The following is an 18,590-nucleotide window of genomic DNA, read 5'->3' as shown; positions in this document are numbered from 1 at the left end:
TTGATTAGATTTTTAAAATATTGATGGGCCTGCTTCTCAGAAGTGACAAGGACAGGCCTCATTCTCGATTTCTGTAAAACATGCTTTCCTTGCCAATGAGGAATATTAGAATGCTAAATTTCCTTTCCCATGTTTCTAGTGCCGTTTCCATGTGGAAGAGTTTCTGTCCCACACATTTCTACGACACGCACCCGTGCTGAAACTTTTTTTTCCAATATGGACTATGAAAATTCCACTGAAGCGGAAAAAACTTCCGAGAACCTTACCCAACCGCTCAACGACCTCACTCGAGTTGTTGGTGGGAAAGATGCCAAACCAGGCCAATTCCCTTGGCAGGTACTCTCTATTAATGGTGTGTCAAAACTGGAGCCCAGAGGGCAAGGGACAAGCCAGGCGGGGGCTGAGACGTGGGCACCAGACAGGCCTGTTGGGGTGGGGGAAGCATTTAGGTAAGTGTCAATACTAAGCACTACGAAGAAGCCATCAGTGGTAGGGAGCTAGTGAGAGAGAAGTCCAAAGACAGCAACCATACAAGGTCAAGGAGAGCCTAACACCAAGGAAAGCAGAGCAGGATTCCAGGCATGCAACTGGGAGGTGTGGAAGTGAGGTCACAGATACTGGGGTTCAGGGTACTACTTCAGCTCATGGGAGAAGTGGTGAGAGAAAGTCTCGAAGGTCCAGAGAAATTGGATTATTTTGAAAGGATTTCTTTTTTTACTTATTTATTTGAGAAAGAGGGAGAGAGAGAGAGAGATCATGAGCATGGGGGAAGGGTAGAGGGAGAAGTAGGTTCCCCGCTGAGCAGGGAGCCGGATGTGGGACTGGATCCCAGGACCCTGGGATCATGACCTGAGCTGAAGGTAGATGCTTAAGTGACTGAGCCACCCGGGCACCCTTGAAGGGATTTTTAAAAGGAGTCACGTAGGACGGAGTAAAGCAAGAACTGGGTTACTGGAACTAGGGTCTGAAATAGGGGCTTGGTCCAAGGCTCAAAGTGGGCTAGCATCAGAGTCACCTGAAAACCTGTTTGCAATGTAGATTTTCGTGTGGTAGCCCAATGACCTACTGAGGCACAATCTCTGGGGGGTGGGGGGGTGTGCAGCAACTCGTGTGCTAGTTACCAAGCCCTTTGGGTGATTTTGATGCATATACTACAATTTGGAACCAAAGGAACCAAATGCCAAACAGTAAACTCATGGTACCCACATTTCTAGCCACACATCTTCTCCAGGTGTGATCTGCAAACAACCCACATGCGAATCACCTGTGCACATTTCTGAGCCAACAACCAAGAGCTAGATTTGTAGCAAAACTTATCCTTGACCCTACAGCTGAAGTCTGAGCGATTCTGAGAGAAGACGTGGGCCCCAGAGCCCAGGAGCCAGGCTGGTCCTTAAGTAAAGTGGTTCCGTCCAATCACATAACTGCTAACCACACGTAGCTACTTAAATCTAAACAACTGCCATTAAGTAAAATTAAAAACTCATCTCAGGCACACCTGCCACATTTCAAGTGCACAGAGCCACGTATGGCCCGGGGCCATGGCACTGGACAGCATAGGCACAGAACACTGCCATCATTGCAGGAAGTTCTATTGGACGGTGCTTGTAATGGGTTAGTCTAACTCAAAACTCCCTAGTAGCCATGGTCATATGATTTTGTGGCAATTCAAGATGCTTTGCTCCAAAATATTACCTCTACTGAGGTCTGAATTTTTGCCATCAGGGACCAGTAGCATCAAGGACTTTTCAGTCATCAAACCAGTAACAATTTAAGCCAGGATCAGGTAAATGTCCCAGGTTTAACACCACTGGAATTCTCCGAAACTATGTATCTATTCAGGATTCTTCAGAATGCTTGACATTTTCCAACATAATGGGTCTTAAGATATTGAACATTTGCCTAGGAGGTAGGGATTGGCACCGACATTGTAAAGAATGGTAGTGAAGGGTGGTAGGCCATCACAACCAAGACTATTATTTTCTGTTCTTTTACCTTGGCCTTGCCTTTTCTTTTTTAAAGATTTCATTTATTTGAGAGACAGAGAGACTGCACGCACAAGTGGGAGGGCGAGGCAGAGGAAGAGGGAGAAGCAGACTCCCTGCTGAGCAGGGAGCCCGATGTGGGACTTGATCCCAGGACCCTGGGATCATGACCCGAGCTGAAGGCAGACACTTAACGACTGAGCCACCCAGATGCCCCACCTTGGATTTGCTTTTAAGAATATTTGTCAGAGGGCACCTGTGTGGCTCAGTCTATTAAGCATCTGCCTTCGGCTCAGGTCATGATCCCAAGGTCCTGGGATCAAGTCCCATGTCGGGCTCTCTGTTCAGCAGCGAGTCTGCTTTTCCCTCTGACCCTCTCATGCTCTCTCTCTCTCTCTAATAAATAAATAAAATCTTTTTAAAAAAAGAATATTTGCTGGACTTGATCTTACAGCCACCAAAATACACTGTGTGTTCCTTGATACCCCCTCTATCCCTTATCCAGGCATCCTACCAGCACTGCTCCCCTCACCCACCATGACTTCTTCCTTCACTCATCCACATCTCTGTTCTCCTTCATGATTCTTTGTAAGAATGATCTTCCCCATTGACCTTTTCTTGAACAATCACTACTGGATTCAGCCACTCTAATTACGCTTTCATTCTATTTAACATCCATGTATCTAATTCTATCTAATTTTATTATTTGTGTTCTTGCACATTCTTATTCATTATGTATCCAACTTCCAGGGATAGGTGGTTGGAACAAAAGATCCTACATTATAATAATTAACTTCCTCGGGGTTGTGGGACATAAAGCAGTCCCTAGAGTGGGAAGGATCCGCAAAGCCAGGGGTGTTTTATTACCTAAAAGATGACTTCTCTTTAAAAAAAGAAACAAAAGAAACAAACAAAAAAAATCCAGGATTAAAAAAATATCCCAGGATGCTCCCATTGTGGGCTTAGCTTTGTCCCCTTGTCAACCCATAAATGAAATTGGCAAACACACTCAAATAATATCTAAAGGGGGGGTATAAAGTCTCAATTTAGTCATATAATCTCTCCATTTTCCACCCACCCCCTTTAAGCTAGATGCTTGCCAATGTTTTAACAAATCAAGTCTTTTCGAATAGAAATTTTAGTAACTCTAGCAAGCTATATTTTTTAAGTAGAAGAAACTGTTAGATGCTGGTTACAGGTGTACTGGTAAGGAAGAAGATATAAAGATGCACATCATTTCAAATCTTTTCATGTCATCTTCATTGCACACTTACATAGTTAGTACACCTATTAACTCTTTCCCATCATGCATAGCTAAGACCATTTGGAATGTTCAAGACCACTCATGCACATGTTGACTCCCTAGTTCATCCACATGAAATAGGATTACTGACTGTAGAGGCACAAAGCACTAACTTTAAGTCTTTTTCAAAGGCGTAGAGCTGAGCTCCTTTCTAGAACACTTGAGAAAGACCTTACCATCGTTCTGCAGTTTCCTTCTCACCCAAGGGCTGTCTCTCCACACCCACCTCCACCCACTGTCTCACAAAAGGTTACTAGTTTTCAAAAACAGGAGATAAACTAAGTGTACAAAAGTCACTTTCAAAGACGCAACAGGAGATAAACCAGAGTCTGTCCTTTGTGGATGGGCCAGTGGCACATCCCCCACTCCTGTGCAAGGTGGAAATGCTTGATTTGCCGCCAAGATGGCAACACACTTGCTGTAGCCAAGGCGTCAGAAGGCCAAGCATCAGCTGGGGTTTCCACAGCCAAAATAGGTCTACGGCTCGGGAACACGAAACAGTTCAGTAATACCACCCAGAAAGGATTCCCAATTCCCATGCTTCCTGAAAAGGGTGGTGGGGGAGGGGGGGGGATAAAGCGACTCCGTGGGTGAACAAATCACACAGAGAACACAGAGAGGTCGCTGTCATCTAGAGTAATGAACAGCGTCAAGCTGGAGAGATTCAGTGAGCTAAGAAAAAGGTTTTAGTTAGCTGTTGGCAAGAGCTAAGGGGCCACGGGGAAGGGAGAGGGCGGCTTTTGCTTTGAGGGTTTATGGGTGAAAGTCAGAGGCAGGCAAGCAGATTCTGGGCCCGGTTAAGAAAAGCCTCTCCAACCCCCACGTCGGTGACGGGGGCTGCGCGGCTTTGGGGGAAAACTCGGGTTTTGTTCACGTGAAGAGCTGGCGACGGCCCCGGCCTGGTAAACCCGTGGGGAGTGTCGAGGGCCCTGGTTCACCTGGTGGGACAGTAGGGCAGCCCAGCGGACCTCTGCCACTCCAGCCAGGTTTGGGACCCTAAGAAGTGAGGCTCACCTGGCCCCCAGCTCAAGCGTGGCCGTGGCCGTGGTCGTGGTCGTGGCCGCGTTCAGTCCTTACCTTGACTGAGGGCTTTCCCCTCTGCTTCCAGGCTGGAGGCCAAGCCGCACTGGGTCCGCCCCCTGCCCCGGGGCTTCCCATAATCCCCTCCCGGTTCCAGCCCAGCCAGCCCCACCCCGACCCCTATAGGTCAAAGGCACCGGGGATTTGCCTGACCTCTAACCTCCCTGCGGCGGGCGGGGCGTGAGGCCAGTTTCCTTCATTTTCCCACCAGCGGAGGGTTCAGAGCCTCTAGAGAGCTCAGGGAGAGGGGACAGGGACTCTGCTGGGACACTTCAGGAGCCGGGAGAGGAAGCTGGAGGATGAAGCGCAGGACACAGGGACAGAAAGGATAGTTTCTAGAGTCACTATTATCCTTAGAGCGGAAAACAAAAACAGGACTCAAATTTCATACTACATAGGGAAGCCATGAAAACCTTTGAACATTAGAGAAAAGGGAAATCAAAACACCTGTACTATGAGACCACCTTCATCAACAGTTTAAAAGAGAAATTTGAGAAAGCAACACCATGTTTTGGCTTTCTAAAGCTTTAATTTGGTTTTGGTCCCTTGCCCTTGACCCTGTCAGCCAATAATTCTGAGCACGGGCAAACTTGCCCCAAGAGCTCCTCCCGCACGTTCTGTTCTAGGTTTGGATCTGTCTGGCCTTGAATGTGAAGTACATGGTCTTTCTATTTTCTGTTTCATCATGGACCTCAGCTCTGTATTAGCCATAGTTATTCTACATTTAATAATCTGGAGATCATTTTACCGGATTGGAAAAAATAGAATACAATAGAAGCCAAGCGGTGAATTAAGCTTCCCTTAACCTTTATATTAGGTTGTATCACATACAATTGCCAATATGCAACTGTTTCAACCAGCAAAATGTCTTGAGAAGCTGTCTGTCTATTCCGTATTCTGTTCTTGACCTAAAGAATCTTCAAAAACCTCTCAACATTGTCCCCAGTCTCGGCTTTCCTCAGTTTAGGCCTGAAGCCATCCTTAAATGTACCCAAGGCCTTGACCTGGAGGGCTATCTACACACACCCAACCTTTTCCATCAGATTAAGACACACCCCTATGGAAGACAGCACACAGTTACCCTATGTATGAATCAGAACTTTTTCTTTTTCTCCCTTTACATTGGAAAGGGGGTGGACTGGGAGAAAGATTTTATATGAGGGGTCTAAGACTATAGACACGTCCTGACCTGGAAAAAGTAACCCCCAAATGATAAAGTTTCAATTAAGAGAAACAAAAACATGACACATGTAATCTCACCTGGCCCCACAAAACTATTTTGGACAGAACATTTAGATTATTATTCTCTAAGATGGATTGATGAAAGCTATTTCAATGATGAGTGTAGTTAACCATTAAAAACCGAAAATGAAAAAGAAAATGAGCATCCCCTCTGTGCCCAGAAAAATGAAGTCGGACCAATGGCTGGGTGAGTCACACCGGTGGGCATAACAAGCTGTACATTGTGCAGAAATGGTTTTGCTTTTTATATGAGAGAACAAGTGTGCAAACAGGAAAAAAGATGTCATTGGAAAGCTGGAGGTGGCTACATAGAGAGAAGAGTTTACTGAAAATCACAGGGGAAGGCCAGATTGAAGTTAAAGGTTAGGAAGAGAATAGCTGGGGGACAGCTAGTGCTCTGGGGTGGCATTATCAATGAAGAGCGTCCGTCAGAAGAGCTATGTGAATGTGTACTTTGTAGATAGATGTGGGTGAGTTTGGTGGGCATCTGTGTATGTGTCTGAAAGAGAGAAAACAGGCTCCTATTAGCATAGGACAAACATGAAAAGGGTTGACAGATCAGAACTTGGATGCCTTGCTCAGAACATATGCTTTCCCGTTTTTCCCTTCATTTTCCAAAGTGATGTCTTACAAGAACTTGTCCTTGGCCAAGCAGACAGCTCATCCCCAAATAGCTCATATTTAGATAGCTGTGATCCTGCAGTAGCCAAGCAAACATTCCAAAATCTAGTCATTTGTAATATCTTTAAATGCAAATATATTTTAGGGCTTTTTCTTGGCAAAGACGTTTGCTAAAATTTCTAATACCAATCAGAGATTGGCAAAAAAAAAAAACAAAAAAACACCACCACCAACAACAACAGTCTTCAGGCTCAAAAAAACACAATCCTATTTCTCAGCCATCCACCAGAAAGGAATAGAAGCTCCAGGCAGCAAGTCTTTGCCAGGAGTCAGACAAGCTACATCATAGTCTCTGTGCCCAGGGGCCGTGGATATCATTCAGTCTGGCCTAACCAACCCATTAGACTGAGAGATGTCGACTTACCTCCATGGAACTTCTCACCACCTCCCTGGGATGGATTCTCGACCTCCCACTCCCTTGTCACCTGGTTCGTTGGCCAGGCCTGCCTCCTCCTCCCCATACATGCCCAATAGCCACTGCCACCCTCAGCTCATGGCATGCTGGCATACCCCCCTCAGCCATCATCGTCACCCTCCTCCTGCACCAGCACAGGGAGGGTCAAGGTTGGGTGTACACACTCTGTGCCGTTTGGGGACGGGGCATGGCTACATAGCATCTTAGGTGTGTGTCACAGCTCATTTGGAGGGTGGATGGTGGGGGCAAGCCTCTTGCCCACCTCCATTGCAGGTGCTGAGCACGTCCCGCCATGGAAGCTGTAATCCCTTGGGAATCACGCCTCCACTGTTGGTTGGTGCCCTGGGCCAGCGAGAAGGGCCGATTGACTTACCTTCCTCTGCTGCGACATGGGACTGGTAGGAGGGGGACATGGTAGCCAAGGGTATTTGTGCTTGCATGCCAAAGCACAGGGGGCAGCTCCCGGGCGCCCGTTAGTGTCTGTACTCTCCCAGCAAATAGCCCCGAGGCCTGAAAAAGCATGACATGAAGTAGTAACATTAAAAACACCATGGGGGCATCTGGGTGGCTCAGTCAGTTAAGCAGCTGACTCTTGATCTCAGCTCAGGTCTTCATCTCAGGGTTGTGGGTTCAAGCCCCATGTCAGGCTCCACACTGGACATAGAGCCTACTTAAAAAAATAAAATAAAATAACCCCTTGGGGTGCCTGGGTGGCTCAGTCGGTTAAGCATCTGCCTTCGGCTCAGGTGGTGATCTCGGGGTCGTGGGATGGAGCCCCATGTCAGGCTCCCCGCTTAGCGGGGAGTCTGCTTGTCCCTCCCCCTCCCCTCTCCCCCTTCCCCCTACTCATGCTTTCTCTCTCTCTCTCTCTCTCTCTCCTCTCTCTCAAATACATAAAATAAAATCTTTTTTAAAAAAATAAATAAATAATAAAAAAATAAAAACCCCATGACAGATTGCAAGAGACCACTGAGGAAAGAAAAAAAAAAATTGTATTTAAGTATTTTCAATGGCATGTTTTTTCCTGGCTTTTGAACAAGGGATTCCACATTTTCACTTTTGACTGAGCCCCACAAATTATGTGGCCAGCTCTGTGTAGATGGAGCACTTTTGAAACATAAAGGTCATGAAGCCTTGGAAATTCGGAAACAGAATTTCTCAAACTTAATTTATGCATAGGGATTTTCTGGAGATCTTCATTTCCTCCAGTCACACCCACCAAATATTCTGATTATTTGCCGAGTGGGGTGGGCCCTCCAAATCTGGATTTTACAAGCATCCTGATGATTCTACTGCCATTGGCCCGCCAACCGCACTTGGAGACACGCTGTGCTCTTAGGAGCGTAGACTCTGAAGGCCGGAAGACGAGGCTTTGCATTATAGCTTCACCACTGACCTTAAAGGAGTTAATGTACGTATCTAAACCTTGGTTTGCTCATCTGTAAATGGGCATATTAATATTACTCCACAAAGTGTTGTAGTAAATGTACGTAAGCCTTAGCACAGTGATTAGTCCATAGTAAGCGATCAATAAATGTTCAAAAAAATTAAGAATGACTGTTAAGTCTGGATGATGGCAGCTACACAGGTGTTTATTATGTTATTATGTGAGTTTTCCTATATTTTTACATAAAGCATTTATTTATTTACATATACTTGTACAAAAAAACAACAGCCAGAAAATGAGAAAGTAAAGTGTGGAAAAGGGGTCAGGGCCATCTGGGTGGCTCAGTCGTTAAGTGTCTGCCTTGGGTTGGGGTCATGATCCAGGAGGCCTGCTTCTCCCTCTCCCACTCCCCCTGCTTGTGTTCCCTCTCTTGCTGTCTCTCTCTCTCTCTCTGTCAAATAAATAAATAAAATCTTAGAAAAGGAAAGAAAAGCAAAAGGGGTCAGAGGCTTGCCGTGAGTCCACCCCAGAGTTCTCCGGGTAGGAGGCTGACGCTTGACTGTCTAGGACTTAGTAGGTGTTCAGTAAATTGAATTCAAGGCAAAAAGAATCTTCACTAGAATATGCACCAAGGACCTTCCCAGACTCACACTTGAGGTCATTGATCACTTTTTTTCCTTAGTTGAGAAACGGATTTATAGTGTGAGACGAGGTGTGCTTTAGAAAAAGAACATGAGTTTATAAGAGCTAGTCGGCTCCCGCATAAGGTTTACCAAATGTTCAGTGCGCCCTCTAGTGTCCATACTTCTCAGCTTTCTTCCTGAAGTGGTGGCTCGAGGCCCTTGGGCACACTGGAAGTGAAAAATTCTCCGAGTTGATCTAAATATTGAGGCGGTAAAAATATCCACCGTCCACTCTGGTTATATAATCGATATACGGATGAAAGAATGGACTGGCCTCTTGTCTAATAATGCCCGGGCTCAAACCAGCCCCCGAACGCCTCCATCCTGGCCCAAGCACAGCAGCTAAGGAGATCTTTCAGGACAGAGGCAGCTTACTGGCCGGCCAGCGGGGAGTGGAATAGGGCTAGGGGAAAAGAGTGCATGTGTCCTGCTGTTCCTTACCGCCCGGATGGCTGTAAGCACAGTTCTATGGAGGCCAGAGGTCTCAATTCATAGTCTACAAAGGGCTTTAAAAGACCCGAGGGAAAGATCAGTACTATCTTAAATCACCCTGTAGCAAGATATCCTCATGCAGCGACAGAAAACTCAATAGTAACAATGGATCTGGAGGAGTCAATTAAATTTCCAAATTTAGCTGCCATATTCCCATGAAGCAATCTGTGCCATCAGAGAATCTGACTCACCTGGAAAAGGCATCCAAGGGCCCCAAATCACCAAAAGAAGCCGCCCCCTCCTAACTTGCCTCCTCTAGAGCTCCCCCTAGCTCTCCCTGCACATCCTCTTCAAGTCAGTTACAGAAATGGCTTTGTTAAGTGCGCTCCAGAAACACTAACTCATCTGCAAAGCTGACACTTTCCAGAAACACTCCAGCTCTGCCAGCACCTGGAATCAAACTTTGTGCCCACTCCTGTCAACAGCACCCATATTTCTTTTGTTCTGGATCGAACACCTTAGGTAGTCAGTTTCACGATTTTGTTTCCACAGGTCCTTTTGAATGGGAAGATCGATGCGTTCTGTGGAGGGTCCATCATCAATGAAAAATGGGTGGTAACTGCAGCCCACTGCATTGAGCCTGGTGATAAAATTACTGTGGTTGCAGGTAAATAAACAAAAAAGGGTAGGAATCTGCAGGATCACTAGACCTTCTATATGACGGGTGCATCATATTTTCCTAAGGTCGACGAAGTTCTTTGCGAAATAATTTGGGTTAGTGCTAGGGGAGCCATATTTCCAGACCCGAACTTCTTCCATCCTCCAAGCCCCCCAAAGTTCTTTCGACGTGCCCAGTTTCGCCCCCATCTCAAAGGGGTACAATTACGTATGATGTGTGCATTTCCCCACCAGACTGAGCCTTCCCCCAAAGCCATGTCGTATCATTCGCCTTTGTACCTCTGGGGCCTGGCACAGCCTTTGAATGACCCAATGAATATATCATCTGTGCTCAGAAAAGGGGTCGAAATACTTGAAGTTAGGAGTGTAGGGTAATTCATGCCAAGTAGATTAATTACCCCCTTGAACAATGTAAGATTTATACCAGCATGGGAGAACACACCAGCTCCATGTTGGTCCCCATTGGGGTTTTGGTCTGAAATGTCTGCATGGGCACGTGTTACTTTTTTTTTTTGCATTTTAAAAAAATTTATTTTTTTTAATTTCTTTTCAGTGTTCCAGAGTTCATTGTTTATGCACCACACCCAGTGCTCCATGCAATACGTGCCCTCCATAATACCCACCACCAGCTTCACTCAACCTCCCATCCTCCTCCTCTCCAAAACCCTCAGTTTGTTTTTCAGAGTCCACAGTGTCTCATGATTTGTCTCCCCCTCCAATTTCCCCCAACTCACTTCTCCTCATTACATTTTACCAAAATCCTAGCAATATAAGAATGAGATCATTGACACTTGGCTGCCAGTTAATTCAGGGATGCTGAAAATCTTGGCCAAGCTGTTTCCTTACATGTAAGTCTACCTGTGACCGAAGAGAAATTTTCTTTCCGTAGGTGAACATAACACCAAGGTGAAGGAACATACAGAGCAAAAGAGAAACGTGATTCGCACTATTCTTCACCACAGCTACAATGCGACTATAAATAAATACAACCATGACATCGCCCTTCTGGAACTGGATGAACCCTTAACGTTCAACAGCTATGTGACCCCTATTTGCATTGCTGACAGGGAATACACGAACATCTTCCTCAAGTTTGGATCCGGCTATGTGAGTGGCTGGGGGAGAGTCTTCAACAGAGGGAGATCGGCTTCAGTTCTCCAGTACCTTAAAGTTCCACTTGTTGACCGAGCCACATGCCTTCGCTCCACAAAGTTCACCATCTATAATAACATGTTCTGTGCTGGCTTCCATGAGGGCGGTAAAGATTCATGCCAGGGAGATAGCGGGGGGCCCCACGTCACCGAAGTGGAAGGTGTCAATTTCTTAACTGGAATCATTAGCTGGGGTGAAGAGTGTGCAATGAAAGGAAAATATGGCATATATACAAAGGTGTCCCGGTATGTTAACTGGATCAAAGAAAAGACAAAGTCCACTTAAAGAAAAATCTGTTTCCAAGCTTGCCGTATTTGGGGTTGAAAATGGACAAGGTCCTTTACTAATCGCTTTCCTATCTCTTTAGATTTAACCGCATACATCCTATGAATACTGCTTTTTTCTCTTTCTGGGGAGAAATCTGTCTAGAATTCCTATTTTGCTAGAGTAACTAGATTAGAAAATGGAATCACTAAAGAAACGTACTGTGATAGGAAATTGTGACCATTCCCACAGGTCTAGCCCTTGACAAAACTGGGAAGTGAACTTCTTCATCCTGCCCATGAGGCATGAAGTTTCTCCACCAGAGCAACTCTTTGACTTTCCCTCCTTAGCAGCATTCCATGTTCCAGATCTTTCTTACCTCTCCCACCAAAATCCTCAAAATGTTTTAGATCTGTATCTGGGCTCTTTGGTCTAGTTCACGACAAGGTCGGCACCACACTCATAAAGGAAGAACACAGGAGGAGCTGACAGGTTGAAACTCACCAGAAAACACCACTTCCTTTTCTGTACCCTTATTCCCAATTCCTCTATCTCTTCCATCTCCTAATCCCGAAATCAGTTTCTCTCTCTCCCTTTCTCTCCCTACAAGGGATTAAAGGAGGGAAGGGACACATCACACTGTTTTACTGCTGTCCACAGTTACACATGTCTGTCAAACCCAGACTTGCTTTCAGTTTGGTTTTTGACTTGCTTTTCGGAGCATCCGGTTGAAGTGAGGCGCCTGAAGATCTTGGAGGAAAAGTTCCTCTGAGAGAGTCATGTTATTCAAATACACACATCATGGAAGGAATGACCCATCAAAAGAGTTCCCCAAGAGCTTGTCATTGTGTTGTGATGGAGGTAACTGAGAAGGGTGACATCAACTCAGTGTATCTCCAGTACCATCCAGGGTTGAGGAGGAAGTTGTCCTGGACCAGAGAACATGAGAGTCCTGTCTCCTAACCTAGCATATCCCCACTGTAGAGAAGGGTGCACTGGTGGCTCACTCCCCCTTTTCTGGCTCTCCGGGCGACCGATTATAATTAGACCTTCCATATTGAATTTTCTATAGGGTTGCTGACCAACCTACACAGGTACTTTGATGTGTTAGAATGGCTTCCATTATGAGTTAATAAACCGATGTTCTGGTTCATAGAGCAGCTTTTTGTGAATTTGGTTGATGTGAATCGGTCACCCTGTATTTCATGATTTGTGAGACTCCTGAAGAAATCACGTTTGGGAATGCTTTGACCCCACTGAGCTGTAGCCATCACCTCACCCCCCAGCCAGGTCTCACTCTTGCTGATTTCTTTCAAGATTTACTAGTGAATTCCTTTTAATTTAATCTTTCAAACATAAGTACCAATTAACGTATTTTCAGATTTCTCAGGAAGCGTTTCCTGTCACATCTTTCACAGAGAAGTAGCACAAACACCACATTCAGCAGAACGCTGAGCATAAGTTGTCCAAGGACAATACGACACATCAGAGTCTGAAGCTCTACTATCACTGGCTTTCATCTGAGGCGATGTGTTCTGTGCCCTAGAGAGGGCAGTGGTCTGGATCCGCCTAGGACAGAACCGAGTTTAAACAGCTGTGGCTATGGCCTTGAATAAATCACTCCACATCTGGGGCTCTGATTTCTCCATTTGTACAATGAAGTTTGACAGGATGCTCTCAAAGGCCCTTGTTGACCTTGATAGTCTGTGATTTCCTGCTTTCATTCTTTCATTCAACAAATATTCAAGGACTGAATACTGCGTGCCGAACACCAACATGTTCATTAAACTTGAATCCGCATTTATGTATTTCGTGAGTGAACTAAAACACCGTATATAATTTGCTTTGTCCACGCCTACTACATGACCAAACCAGGAGAGGCTCGACAAATGTTAGCTGAATCTGAACCCGTGTTCATCCCAGAGCAGGAATTAGCCTTGTGTTAAGTATCCTGAAAGGAGGCCATAATAAATAACAATAATGAGCGGGATGGAGGTTTCCAGAATAAACAAAAGAAATCAGCTCTGCTATTGTTAGCTACAATCGTCAGTTAGGTTTGAGGAGGGTACTGATTCATGCTCGAAATCAGTGACTTCACATTTGAATGACGGAGGGTCTGTAACCCCAGCACTCTGCAGCTGGTCAAAGGGAGCCATTCTGGCCTGGTTGCCATGGAGACTACCCCTGACAAAGGGAGCGATGGGGGGCGGCTTTACACCTCCTGTGATTGTCTTCCTGGCGGCAGAGAAAGAAGATCCCGGGCCCAGAAAGCTCTGAGCCCCAGTTATCCTCTTTCCCTTGAGCTCAAATGTGACAGGCTTGATCACGAGCCACCTGAGGGCCCGCGACTTCGGAGTCAGGGCCTCGCTAGACTCTACCTGGGGCACGTGCCGTGGCAGTGAAAGAGTCATCAGTGCGTTCAGAGTCACTGGAGCACTTCACCTAAACGGGCGGAGACAAGCCGCTGCACTACTGGAAGTGACAGATGAAAGCGGAGCTCTTGCTGCGGGAAGAAAAGCGTGTTCGTGCGGTGCAGTCATGCTAACTCGCTGCTCAAGTGGGGCTGGTTTGGGTTCTTGGGAAGGTGCGTTGTTCTGTGATGGCAGGAACAGAGCCCTGTCCGACTTGCTCCGTCCAGGGAAAAAGAAAGGCTTTTCTCCCCCGCTCTCCTAAACCATGGCAGACCAGTTCGCAGAGTCGCTTAATTGTATACTTATAATTCCTCGACAACTCCTGACGGCTCCCAGTCCCATTTAAACATGTCAGAGCTGCAAGGGCCCATAGAAACCATCAAAACCACTGGGCCGCTTTAACAGAGGCGGCGCTAGAGGCCCAGGTAAGGCCACGGCCAGAGGACCGCAAGGGCAGAGCCAGGACCCGAGCTCAGGTCTCTGGCTCCCAACCGTGGAAGCACTAAGCGCACTGGGGGACTTTCGCAGGGGAGGCCACCCTTTCGGCAAACCTGGGACCGAAAAGCATCTAGAATTCCTACCAGCGATGCTCTCCTTGACAAACAGGACCGACTGAGCACCCGCAGGGAGTCTGGGAGGCAGAGTGGCAGCGAAGATGGGGCGGGAGCTGCAGCCCGGCTCCTAGCGGGCGCTCGGGAGCACGTGTGGAACACACCTGCGGGGCCGGGCTCTGGCTTCGAGCCCAGCGGGGAGCACTGGGCCTTCCAGATGTGCCATCTGACCTCTAGAGCAGGTTTGTCAGTGTCATCCCGGCAGCTGTGCGGGCTGAGACCCTCGTGGCAATGGAGACAGCAGCTGCTCCAGAAGCCGGGACCCCCACGGCAGCTGAGCTTCCCACCGTGCCGTGCAGCCGTGGGGGGCCAGGAAACCGAGGTCGGCTGCTGGCAGGCCCGTCTGGGCAAAGCACTCAGGAAATTGGGGCTCCTTCCGATTTTGAACCTAATGCCATCTAGAAATCTCGAGGTTAAGAGCTACAAAAATCAGCACATTCTGCAAACTCCAGGGGCTGTGGAAGGAATCTCAGGAGGCCAGAGACTGTGGAATCCCCGCCCTTTCATCCTATGCAGACACATAGACCCCTCAACTCGTTTTCTCTGACTGCACTTACAAGGCAGACCTTCTTTATCCTCTCCTTGAAGTTCTAGCTGACCTGGAGAGTCCCAGAGTTATTTCAACCTCTACCAAAAAGGAAGAACAGCAGACTCTCTTATAGATAGATAAAGAAGCACTGGCTTCTGGAACAGGGCCATAGCACCTTCTCCACACCTTCACAGAATGACAGCAGTATTTCGAACGCCTGGCCAGATCATTTCACTCTGGTAGGAGTTTCCCTCTTGGTCCAGAGAAGGATGGAAATAGAAACAGGGATATTCTTGATGCCAAAGACTTCTTTTCAAAAGGTTGCTTCACTGCGATGTTAAATATGTGATCTTAATCTATAAAAATTGCCTAAATTGTAAGTCTCCTGAATGCTGTCATTCTTTATTCTTTTAATATTTTATTTATTTATTTGACAGACAGAGATCACAAGTAGGCAGAGAGGCAGGCAGAGAGAGAGGAGGAAGCAGGCTCCCCACTGAGCAGAGAGCCCGATGCGGGGCTCAATCCCAGGACCCCGGGATCATGACCTGAGCCAAAGGCAGAGGCTTTAACCCACTGAGCCACCCAGGCGCCCCAATGCTATTATTCTTAAACTTCTAGTAACGCAGTACTCTTTAACTTCTCCAGATCTCTAACCATGAAGTGGCTTAAGCACCGACCTCATAAAAATAAAGGGATCCCATGACTTACACATTACATGCTTTGGTGAACATCTCTATGTAAAAATCTATTTTCCTCTTGGAACATATGACAAAAATAAGCACGCATTTTCATGATATTGAAACTCAGCTCTAAAAGAAGCCAAATTAAGAATGCAACAAGTCTCTGAGAAACTCAGCACAGGCTTGTTAAATGAATGGACTGCTACATGAATGAAATGGGAGGACAAAGACTGCTATGGACCACATCAATGCAAAACCCAGGCATCAAAGGAGGGAGTGAGATCGTCATCCTGAACGCATAAGGGAATATGTCATAAAAAGGGAGACGGACCAATAGAGAGAGACAAAGAGACCTCCTACAATCATTTCCTTCCAAGGATATTGTTTAGGTCCGTTATTAAACGAAACGAGACTGAGACAAAGTGAAAGTTATTTAAAGCCTTATCTTATGCCAAGTATTAAAAGTCAGACTGATTGGTCAGGGGAACGAGACTGAAACAAAGTTAGAGTTACGCAAAGCTTTGTTTTATGCCAAGCATTAGAAGTCAGACTGATCGGTCACGGCCGTCTCCGAAGAGAGCGACCCCTCCCCATCTTACAGACTAACTTTTATAGAGCAAAAGCCTGGCCACACATAGGTGGCCAAATGAGATTGTAACATTGCATAGTCATGTTAGGCCACACGCAGGTGGCCAGTTGAATTACAATTTACCCTTTAGTAGCTGTTTGAACGAACCTATTACTCTGGTCAGAACTGGCGCTCAAGTTTGGCTCCCCAAAGGCAGGGTTTACATTCTTTGGTGGTTAGGGAGACAATATGTGTGCTTTTTACTGATTGGATGTCTCCACCTGGCCTGACTCGTCCTTGTATTCTGGGCTCTGTTATTAGGAACTGGCCGACCATATTTTACTGGTTTCCCAGACTTGCTTCTAAGTAAGTTTCTCTGGGGGTGGGGGGACAGGGTCAGTTTAAGTTTTACTGCACAAACAACAAAATGGCTTTTTAACCAAGATGGAGTCGCTCTGGCTAAATAGGTCCTTACAGATATGAAAAGGAGTTAAAACTAATCTCTAGGAAATGCAAAAAAAAAAATAATAATAAAAATAAAAGATTAGCCTAGAAGACTATGCTTACAGCCCTGGCCTTTTCCTCTCCTGGTAACATTTATTGCTTTTGTGCTTGTGTTCTCTAGAAGCTGGAATTACCTCTCATCTGTGCTTCATATCCTCATTTAGGTAGATAACTTGTTGTTGTACCTTTTTTCTATAGAGTTAGTTCTTGGCTTTATTTTGGATTTTAAAGTTTTATATCTGAATAAAACCTGTTCTTTGCCACAAGGATTTCATTCCTTCTAATTAAAATATGCCTCCCCTATTTTTCACTGTCCAGACACGTCCATATACTGTTTCTAGTCCTAGATGATCATGCTTTAGATCAGAATCTCTGCTTCTTTGGTTTAGAAAATGTAAATTTGTGTTATAGATATGCTAAAAGAACAGCTACGTATTACATAAAGGTGGATTATAATTCAGAATTCTTAGCACACTCTAGTGAGAAATGTTACTGAGCACTTGCTGTGGGCCTAGCACTGTGTATTTCATAAAAATATCAGTAGTGTGCTGGAACTTGTCTATTATGCCAACTCACAAACGCCAATTTTGCACATCTCCTTTCAAATCCCAGTACAGTGACATCATGTCAGTGGCTTGAAATCTACCATGGCAGGGACATTTACACTATAGATATTGACAAATGCTACAGATGTTTGTTTTTGTTTTTTTTGTGAGAGAAAGAGACATGATGGGGATGGGGGAAGAGGGAAAGGGAGAGAGAGAAAATCCCAACCAGGCTCCACACCTAGCACAGAGCCCAACGTGGGACTTGATTTCATGACACTGGCATCATGACCTGACCAGAGCCGAAATGAAGAGGGGGACGTTTAACTGACTGAGCCTCCCTAGTGCCCCAAGATTTTATTTTTTAAGTAATTTCTACACCCAACGTAGGGCTCAAACTCATGACCCCAAGATCAAGAGTCACATGTTCTACTGACTGAGCCAGCCAGACACCCGCTTTTGTTTTTAAAGAAATGCCATTGTTTAACATTTACTAACAAACCAATGGACACAATCTGATTGTCTGACTAAAAAGCTTTCATTTTTACAGTCCTGCTACTCAATTATTGCTATGAGTGAGCACTAAATAACACTGTAAATTAAAATATAAAAGTTATTTTTGGAAGGATCTTGTTCGCAAGTTAGAAATACTAAAAAAACAGACCATTAAAGTTGTTCTCAGCAACAGGTAGTTGTTTTATGTTGTAAAATAAAACATTTTTTAAATGCAAATATTTCTCCTACAGAACACATTCATACATTAGGTTGCCAAAGGTTTAGTCTATGGTGGTTTTCTGCTGGTATGTTAGTTCACTGTAATTGGTAAGATATTTACAAAGACCTTGGGAAAGAGTCCTTAACTGCTATTTTCAGCCAGCATGTAAGATTTTTTTTTTAAATCCCCACAAAGATAAGTGGAATATAAATTTTGTGTAGGGCTTTACCACCTCTAAATCATCGGGGGATAAGACGTTATATTGCACTTTTCCAGTACTGAATTAAAGTGAGCATAGTTTTCTACAGTATACAATGTTTTGGACACATAAAAATGTATAGAGAACAGTATCATGAACTCCCAAGTATGAACACCATCCATTCCTTCTCTCTCCCACCACCCACTTTCAGAGGTAAGCCACCATCCTTAATTTGATGTTCATCATTATCTAGCATATACTTTTACTTTAAATTATCCATTAAAAGTACACATTTTGGGGGCACCTGGGTGAATCTGAACCCGTGTTTATCCCAGAGCAGGAATTAGTCTTGTATTGACTATCCTGAAAGGAGGCCATAATAAATAACAATAATGAGCCGGATCGAGGTTTCCAGAATAAACAAAAGAAATCAGCTCTGTTATTGTTAGCTACAATCATCCTGTTAGATTTGAGGAGGGTACTGATTCGTGCTCGAAATCATGGTTTCTTCAGTTACGTGTCT

General features: G+C 45.4%; 1 protein-coding gene across 1 annotated transcript in view; it reads left to right on the top strand.

The window, feature by feature from the left end:
* F9 (coagulation factor IX) overlaps nt 1-12,891 on the top strand; it is a 32,928-nt gene extending 20,037 nt beyond the window's left edge. The window contains exons 6-8 of the mRNA XM_047716805.1: nt 140-336; nt 9,761-9,875; nt 10,776-12,891. Of these exons, the coding sequence (XP_047572761.1) occupies nt 140-336; nt 9,761-9,875; nt 10,776-11,323 (860 nt within the window). The 3' untranslated portion in view covers nt 11,324-12,891. The remainder of the gene's footprint in view (nt 1-139; nt 337-9,760; nt 9,876-10,775) is intronic.
* Nucleotides 12,892-18,590: the final 5,699 nt, after the last annotated feature.

The sequence above is a fragment of the Lutra lutra genome, chromosome X (genome assembly GCF_902655055.1).
Source record: "Lutra lutra chromosome X, mLutLut1.2, whole genome shotgun sequence".
In the NCBI taxonomy this organism is placed as follows: domain Eukaryota; kingdom Metazoa; phylum Chordata; class Mammalia; order Carnivora; family Mustelidae; genus Lutra; species Lutra lutra.
This window is presented reverse-complemented; position numbering and strand designations above follow the sequence as displayed.